The sequence below is a fragment of the Rhagoletis pomonella genome, unplaced genomic scaffold (genome assembly GCF_013731165.1).
Source record: "Rhagoletis pomonella isolate Grant_MI unplaced genomic scaffold, Rhpom_1.0 Rhpom_scaffold_00005, whole genome shotgun sequence".
Classification (NCBI taxonomy): Eukaryota; Metazoa; Arthropoda; class Insecta; order Diptera; family Tephritidae; genus Rhagoletis; species Rhagoletis pomonella.
The window spans coordinates 64,680,559-64,690,034 of record NW_023458559.1 but is presented as its reverse complement, the minus strand read 5'-3'; the positions used below and the strand labels follow the sequence as shown (position 1 = coordinate 64,690,034).

Sequence of the window (9,476 nt, the reverse complement as noted above, 5' to 3'; positions counted from 1 at the left end):
TTTCATACCTGCGTACATAAAAGTTTATACTAAAGTGTCTTAGGTGTCTTCTTTTTTGCGATAAAGAATGTAAAAAAATATATTTCACCCAAAAAAAAAATTGAGGTGTATATATTGTATGGAATGACCCATATGTATATGTATGTATTTGCACAAATAGTCAAGTTCTAAGTAGATTTTAAAATACTAAAGTTTACATAAAAATTTATTAGGTTTGGTCAATATATGCACACAAAAATGTAAATGTTTATATAAATACATATGGGAGTAAAAATAAAATAGCGGGCACTCACTAGTTAATACAAATTTATTCGCGGCAATTTACATCAATATATAAGTCAATACATATCAAACCTGCCTAAGTCCACCATTAGACAATTTTGGGAAATTCTGGTTCGATTTTTTTTGCAAATAAAATGATTTGTGTTATTTATTATTACCCAACGGTATTTTGATTTTAAAATACTTTACTCTATACTTAAAAAAATATCATTGTTAAAGTAAACGATCTGTCAAGTCGATTTTACGAATTATGTGTATCAAGGCGAATTCATATAAGGTGGTATCGATTCAACAAATACAACAATTACTTGTATTTTGTTTTTGCTTTTAGCTGGTCATTGTCAAATTTCAGCTATTATTCTCCGAATGAAAAAGGGCGACAGAAAATGCAAAGATTCTCTCGTTTTCACTCACTCACTAGCAAAATATAAAATTTTGACAATCAAACGCTACTCACAGCTGATTAAACAACCCCACCTTATATAAATTGGCCTTGATGTGTATTAAAAAAATTTGGTAGTTTTGGGCGATATTTTTCAGAAATTCCGATTTTTACAAAAATTTTTCTCAAACAATGCTTATTAATATCTAAAGCAAAGGTGAGTCTACATCTCTAGCGACGATGTTTTCCTACTTTCAACTCGCGCATCATAGCAATCGAAAAATGCAGAAATTTGAGCACTAATTGAAGACTTTGAAGATCACCTGTGTCGATGAAGGACTTTCAACTGCGAATATCTGCTGCACCTCATCCTCTACTATTTTGGCAGATGCTGGCACATTGTGACTGATTTGTTTCCATCCTTTTGAAAGCGCGCGTCCAATTCTTGTCATTGATCGGTGTTCGCACTATATAACCTTTCTTCAGCCAACCAGTTAAAAGATCACAGATATCGCTGCCCTCGGTATACTTCAATGTTCTCTTGAGGTTCACTAATTTCTGCGAATTGAATGAGCCTCGAACCAGTAGTGTTTAAGTATATCGGACAATGTTGTAGCCAACTTCATGTTAAATCGACATCATCGAATGTTTGTAGACACCGACACGGAAGTTCTAAACCAAACTAAGAGATTGCGAACGGTGAGTTACTGTTTCCCAAATGATCCTTCAACGGTACAGGGAAAGTCGTATTTGCGTTTTGTTGTCACCGGCGATGAAAAATTGATTCATTACGACAATCTAAAGTGTCAGAGGGCCTATGTTAAGCACGGCGAACCCGCACCATCGACGCTGAGGCCAAATATCCATGGTAGCAAGGTAATTCTCAGAATTTGGTGTGGTCAGAAGGGAATCCTGTATCATGGGCTTCGGTCAGACGGCCAACGGGGCGCTCTACAGATAACAACTTATACAATTGAAGCAAGTGCTTGCGGAAAAACGGGCGGAATGGCCAACCAGACATGAGTCATTGATCTTCCACCATGACAATGCTCGGCCAGATGTCGCACAAGTGGTCAAAATATTTTTCGATACTACCGGATGGGAAGCCCTAATTCACTTTTATACCCATAATAATAGGTTCATTCCCGTACGCAACGCGGGATTCCCCGGGTGCCCAAAACAGCCCAGAAATCATTCCCGTACTCAACAAAATGGGTAATAGAGAGCGAAAATTGGAACGTATTGGATCGTAAGTGTCTTCTTCTTCCTGCTCGAAACAGCCCGCACTTTTTCTTCGGGTAAAAATGGATAAAGTGTCCAACTGCATATCAGCTGATTTATGTTTACATGTCGTCTGCATTTACTTTGTGCTTTTAAGGAATAGTAAATGGCCTGTTGATGTGTTTTCAATCTTTATATACTTGAAATCAGATTTGTGAAAACAAAATTCAATTTCGAAGTGTTTGCATTTAAGTGGCAAAAACAAAAACAACGTAAATCAGCTGTTTCTCAAAATCTGGGAACGAAATGTGGTTTTTTGCGGTCCCGTACTTCTGGACTATGTTCCATTTTTGAGAGCAAACTTTTCGCTTATGCTCTAATTACCGGATACGGTCAGGATTGTTAGGGAAAGAACCTAATATGAATGTATTTTTTATACCCGAGCGCACTTGTGCAAAGGGTATTATAACTTTGTTCGCATAACGGTTGTTTCTAACAGCCTAAAGGAATCGATATAAATATAGACAAATATATCCATAAATGATCAGAATGAAAAGAGAAGTCGATTAAGCCATGTCTGTCTGTCCGTCCGTCTGTCCCTGTACACGATAACTCGAGCAAAAATTGAGATATCTCAACGAAATTTAGTACATAGGTTGCCCTTTATCCAAGGTAGGTTGCTATTGAAATAGGACTGTAACCACGCCCCCTTATCATATAGCGGTATTTATTTCAGTAAATATTTGATCCGAATTCTTGAAAATTAGTATGTGAAGTGGAATTTTGGTACAAAATAATACTATTATGAAATTTTTGGAAGAGGGGCGTGACCCCGCCCACTTATGATGAAATATTGTATGTTGGTAGCCGCTTCACCAATCCTTATCCTCGGTAAGGGCCTTGCTTAGGATTCAGCTAAGAAATTTGCTGAAAATCATTGAAATCGGGCAATAGCCACGCCCACCTCCCATATAACGGTAATTTACAGAAACACGAAAACTGAGATAAATCAGTAACTACTGCAGCTAATTAACTCAAAATCGATTATTGCAATGACCACTGAGCAAAAAGTTAGACTAATTTTTTGGATTTAGGGCGTGGCGCCGCCCACTTATGACCACAAATGTGTAACTCTGTAACCGATTTATCAATTTTTATCAAACTTGGCGTGTTTAATAGCCTTGGTACGAAAAAGCAATTCGTTGAAAGTTATTCAAATCGGACAAAAATTGCACCGGTTTCCCGTATAACGGTAATATTCGGATATACGAAAACTCCTATATTTCAATAACTGAGGTCGTTAATTTACTCCAAGTTTAGTAGTTTAAAGAAAGTTGGAATAACAATAGTTGATACCGGCGACGGGTATATAAAATTCGGTTTCGCCCGAACTTATACTTCTTTACTTGTTTAGTTAAAAAATCGTTTACTTTCAGAGCCATACATTTTAATAACAAAACTGTAATCATACAAATATTCTATACATACTTAACCTTACTAACCTTAATTCTTAATTTTTAATTTATTTAGGTCGCTTTGTATCCGCTGTCGCTTTAGTGCCATACAACTGCTTAGAAGTTGGTATATCGCTGACGAAGAAATTGGCTGGTATATAATGGAAGATTTTCTTCAATACATCCAATAAAATATCCTCGATCGTTTGCGTGATAACGGTATATAGAGCATCGGCCAGCATGCGCCAGTTGTCATTAAAGAATTTATTAGTGCTGTCCTCTGCAATGGGCAATAAATGGTTAGAATATATGTAAGAGCACAAATAATTCCTAATGTATTTTATGAAAGACTTTTTTTATTTTAAACATTTTAAGTTTATGGCGGAACTCACCCAACTGCTTGTTGCCATTGAAAAGATTCGAGAAATACGACTTCAAGCCATCGATTTTAAAGTCCACACGAATATTTGTAACGTTGTAGAAGGTGAAGCCACCCTTTTCATAAAGTCGTGTCTTCGAGTGCATAACGACGGTCATATTTTCTTATATTTTGAATAAATATGTAAACGTGTAAAAGGCAACTTAGTGGATTTTGTATATATACAAAGAAAATGTAACACTAAAATTCTTTAAAAAATAAAGAAGATTTTTATTGCTTTATAAATCGAAAATTTAAAATCAATTTTATATTTATGCATAAAGCCATTCCGGCAATTGGGGCTTAATTAAGCATCGAGTGAAGCAACTCTATTAGAAGCTGTCTTCCACGCAATTTATACCAACTTACCTGCTTCCAGGAAGACTTCGCCATGCCCATTTAAGGGTATCAACAAAATGCGCCCAAAGAGGCTATAGTCGCCTTGCAATTTCATTTCGGGCAGCATAAAAGTAGTTTTCCAGCTGTAGTCTTTCGGATAAACGCTTTTAAAGTAAAAGAAATAATTAAGGAAAAAATTTTGTTCAAAGCCTTAAACTAAAAATAACCAAGAAACATAAATTTGTTTTTGTATTAAATATAAAAAATGTTCCCTCCTTCAAAATCCCTCTTCCCACTTACACACTCTCCAACACATTTGTACGTCCGAATCCATTGATTTTCACATTGGCCAACTCGACTTTCAAGTTGATCGCATTGCTGTTGCCTTGCGTAATACGTATCCGGTTTAGATAGAATGGATCGAAGCTTTTGATACTGTTCAAACCGGGTATGCCTGCAATGTATGTTTGTATGTAATTTGAGCGAAAAAATCGTAAATAAGTAAATCAATAATCAAAATGGTTCAATTGCATTTTGGCATGTTGCAGCATACATTTTTTTTGTGTTTTGGTAAATTTCCACGTTATTTACTTACCGTCATTTAGCTTGTCGAATAATTGTTGTATGCTTTGCGTGGAACAGTTAATAAAATGTTTGTCAGCTATTTGACATTCTTTGATGTAATCTGCTGTGGAAGATTGGAAGATCCGGTTTAATTTGTGAATTGCAATAAATTTGAAATTTTTTGAGCGGGAAGAGGGGAGGGTAGAATGTGCATAAACTTATTGTGGAGATCGCAGCAGAGTTGCAGTGGAAGAAGGTAAGTTGATTCGATTTTTGAGCATAGGTTAATTGAAAACAATTTCTTAGTTTTCCAGGTGTATTATTCATAAGTTATTTCAATAAGCAGACCGCAGGCTCGCAAGTAGGCGTTCATAAACATTTTTTGCTAGGGTTATTAAAATAAACTAAATATTAGCGATTTTAAGGTTCAGCTGAAATCGCAAAAATTTACATTTAATTGTTAACCGATGTTGATCAAATTCTGCAAGACAATTAATTGCTTGCAAAGTTATAATTTTGGGATTTTTACAAAATTCCGATTTTTTTTTAATTTTTGAAAAAATGGAAAAATTTCAAAAAAAGTTTTGTGAAGATAATTGTTTTTTAACCTTAAAAATTCGCGTATTTTTTTATATGGGTGGTCCTTAAAATATCAGCAACTTGGGGCACCCTTTTCAATTGTTCAACGTACAAAATAAAGACAAACACGAAAATTAACAAAATTAAAAAAAAAAAATTGGAGTCGTTACCAGGGATTGACACAATTGATTTTTTTGGATCGGCAAAGTTCAACAAAATTTTGAATTTCGCCAGCCATAATTCAGAGATATAACGAGTTTAAATGAATAAGTTTCAGTTATATGTGACATTTATAAAAATTCATGTAAAAATTTTGTAGGTTTTTTGCGATTTTAAAGGAAATAAACAATTTTCAAACCTTTGTAGCAATCTCTAAAAATTGGTATAACTGGTTTAGAATTCTGTAAAATCAATATTTTTCGATCGGAAGACTCTGATTTGCTTAAGGAGACCCATCAAAAATCGCCTGTATTAAAAAATGGCTAAATAAATAGTTAGGTACTATTCCCTGAAGCTCTCAGAAGAGAAACTGAATTTGCGGAATGAAAAATAGTGATTTTTAGGAATTCTATGCCAACTTGTTTCGAAATAAAAAAAGCAGGGGTATTTTTTTCGATATAGAACAATCCTAGGAAGTGAGAGCATTAAAATTCTGACTATTTTTTTAACGTGTATTTTTGGACCACCCTAATGCCTCATTCAAAATTTAGATTTAATTATATAAAATCAAGTTTTCGAGTTTTGGAAATTTGTCTTTGTTTTTGGATGTAGTTTTGATTTCAAAATATTTTTGACGTAGCATTTTTGGTGCTTTTACTTTTAAGAAATAATGTTTTGTTGTTAGTTGAGAGTTTTTCTTGATTTTTTATTACTGATATAGAAATCGTAAAAATTTAATTCTGAGAGTTGTTTAAATCTACTCAATTTAATGAATAAGGCCATATCTTGTAAATTTTGTTTCATTTATAAAACTTTGGCCGCAGCGCAATTAATTTCGTTTAATTTTGTGATATTAGCTTGTGATTGTTTCATCGGTGACAGGTAACAAGATCAACGGAAATAAGGTCAATTGACTTTATTTCCCACCCTGGTGCAAAATTAAGTAAATTGACATTATTACCTTTTGAAAAGCGAAATAAGGTCAACAAACAAATAAGGTCAACAAACAAAGCGAACACTATTAAATTGAACGAATTCTGTGTTTTAAATTACCATATTTTGAACGAATTCGGAATGTCTAAGTAGGAAAAGAAACCAACCTTTCTATAAGGAAACAATTATAGAAAAGGAATTTTCTTACACTGTATTCATGTCTCCGCCAGCAATTAGTGACGACATCATTTAAAAGCCGCTAAGGTGCCAAAATGCGGGTATAAACAATTATTGATTATTTAATATCGGAACCGAGATCATGTAAGTTAATTGATTGGTTTTTGGTTTTCACACACTTTTGAAACACAAATTATATGCTTTTAACTGCAGACAAGTTGTTGCCAAAACACAGCAGAAATCTTCCAATAACTTACAAATATAAAAATGTGAAATATCGAGGGCTTAAATTCATGAATACCCCCTATCTGCAATTTGCACAAAAACTAATTTGTGATTTTAGAAACCATCTGGGACTTATTACCTGCCATCACTGATATATTACTTCTGATTTACTATTTATAATATGTAGTGTAAATTCTTCTGTGAAGCGTTATATAAGGTAGCATTAATATCACCGATGACAATTAAATCTTAAGTGGATTTTATTATCAGAATCTTATCTTTGTGAAAAGTGTGCAGATAGAGGGTATTAATGAATATAATACCTCGATATGTAAAATATATAAAAATTTTATTTCAACGTATACAAAAAAAAAATCACCTGCCTTACAGAACGGCGGGAGAGTGGAATGGGGGGGGCCGCGGAGTAGCGTGACGTGGTGTGGCGCGCCGGTCGCGTGGTGTGGCGCTCGGACGCGGGCCGCCGCAAAGCTAAGCAAATTTAATGTTTGAAAGAGCAATAATGTCAACGGATTTTATTTCGCTTCTAAAAAGGTAATAACCCTGGTGCGAAATAAAGTCAATTGACCTTATTTCCGTTGATCTTATTACCTCTCACCGTTATTTTTAAATTCGAGTTTGAGTTTTTTGGATTCTCTATCAATTTTGTTGGCTAAATTTAATTACTGCACTTGGTTTTGCTGCTTTAAAATTCATAGTTGTTTTTTTTATTTATTGAAAATCTATTACTAAAACTTAGATGTTGTTAAAAAAAAAATTTGGTTTTGAATATAAATTTATAGGAAACTTATTGCTCAGTTTAAGTTTTAATTATGAATATCTAGAGACCAAAATTTTTGTCAGATTTTTTTATAATTCGTTGTTTTATAGATGGATTTCTTAATCGAAAAATCGTATTTTCTAATTTTTAAAATTAACTTTAAATGAGCTTTCGTTTACAAATATTTGTTGTGTTAATTATTAGATTTCTTTAAAATAATTTTCATTGATTTTAATAGCTTTGGCAATTATTTTTACAAAACTTACTGTTTCATATATTTTTTTTTGTTTTTGACAATTTTTGGTGTTTTGAAATGTATGAAGATTTGGATTTTTATATTTCTAACCAAATACATTTAGAATGAATGCACAATTCTGCATTTTTTATGGACGAAAATTTCAATTTCTGCATATTTTATGACTGTTCTTATTTTTTTTATAAAAAGTCCTTATTTTTCAGTTTTTCGAGAAATACAATTTTGAGGAAAAATAATTTACAAAATTGTAAACATCTGAAAGGTTTTATTGTTTTCATTTGTTTCAAAAAGTCTTTGATTTTTTTGAGATTTGTATGTGTGTTGTTTTAAATTTTATTTATGAATGCATATTTTCAACGATTCAAAAATACGGGTTTTTGTGATTTTTTTTGATATTTGAAAATTTTAGATTTTTTTGGACATAATCATATATATACGCATGTATAATTTAATTTTATATTAGTTAAGCAAGTTTTTTAAAAATTGTGATTGGAAACTCTTATACATATACGTATGAGAATTTAACAGTATTTTTTTTTTTAAGTTATAGAGTTTCAAATTAATCTATATTTGTAAAGATCAATTTTAAGAAGTTAAAAAATGTTTTAAGAATAGCTTATTAAACGGTGAGATATTTTTCGGGTTTAATATATCTTAACTTTATTTTAAATTTTTATATAAAATCTTAAATATAGTTTTCAGAGCAGACGTATATATATGATTATGGGTCATTCCTTGCAAAATTTACACCTCAATATTAATATTTTTTGGTGAGAAATATTTTTTTTTTTGACTCTCTTTATCGAAAAAAGGGACCTATTTTTTATTGCATCATGACATTTGAAAATCTCGAAAAAGAATTTCTGAAATTTTTAACTCACAGAGTAGTAGGTACCTTTTCCAATTTTTTACAGTAAAAAAAAAATCACAAAAAAAAGATTGAGGTGAAAATTTTGCATTTTTATTATTTGTTTTAATTTATTCGCCTACTTTCTGTCTGGCTTTTAATAATTCTCATATTTAGTTTTATTTTTAGCAAAACTTTTGTTACTTTTTATTAAAAATTTTTAAATTAAATTTATTTCTGTTTTTCATGACTTACGCGGATCTGTAAGAAAGGGCTCATCATCGGCCCTAATTGTATAGAAACAGGAAATCACAAGAAAGTAAAGACTCAGAACTAGCGACATTTTGAAATGTACTCGAAGAAAAGTGTGTTTGAAAAAATTTATGGTTTCAATAAAAGCTGGAAATATTTTTTCGTAGCAGTTGTATTTGTATGGTTTGCATCACACACTAAAAAAAAAATATCTGCATCAAAACTTTTTTGTTGAATAAATTTTATTTTTGCGTACGCCACATATAAGTTGCAGTTTCATTTGTTGCACGGCTTTTTGAAAAGCAGACGGAAACTAGTATCCTTCTTAAATTAAAAAAAAAAATGTCAGCGTATTTGTTTCAGAGTCCTTTTGTCGTACTTTTCCCGGCACCGCAAGAATCTTTGTAACCGTCGCGAAGTGCACTCCAACACTGACTGACCACTGCCTTATGTTACTGGACCCAATGGACGTCGCCGCTTTTGCTATTACCGCACAGCGGTGTTAAAGTTTTATAAAAGTTTAATAAAATGTTTGCTTTTTGTTTGCCACAACTAAAGGTGTCTGTTGCATCAATCATCAGTGCAGCAGCTGATAAACTCTGGATGCTGT

At 32.5% G+C, this 9,476-nt stretch overlaps 1 protein-coding gene across 1 annotated transcript in view; it reads right to left on the bottom strand.

Annotated features, from left to right (window-relative positions):
• Window positions 1-3,407: 3,407 nt before the first annotated feature.
• LOC118740181 (circadian clock-controlled protein daywake-like) overlaps window positions 3,408-9,476 on the bottom strand; it is a 146,347-nt gene continuing 140,278 nt past the window's right edge. Inside the window, exons 2-6 of the mRNA XM_036471677.1 lie at window positions 4,692-4,784; window positions 4,397-4,550; window positions 4,127-4,260; window positions 3,732-3,881; window positions 3,408-3,619 (exon numbers count right to left, since the gene is read on the bottom strand). Coding sequence (XP_036327570.1) covers window positions 3,408-3,619; window positions 3,732-3,881; window positions 4,127-4,260; window positions 4,397-4,550; window positions 4,692-4,784 — 743 coding nt within the window. The remainder of the gene's footprint in view (window positions 3,620-3,731; window positions 3,882-4,126; window positions 4,261-4,396; window positions 4,551-4,691; window positions 4,785-9,476) is intronic.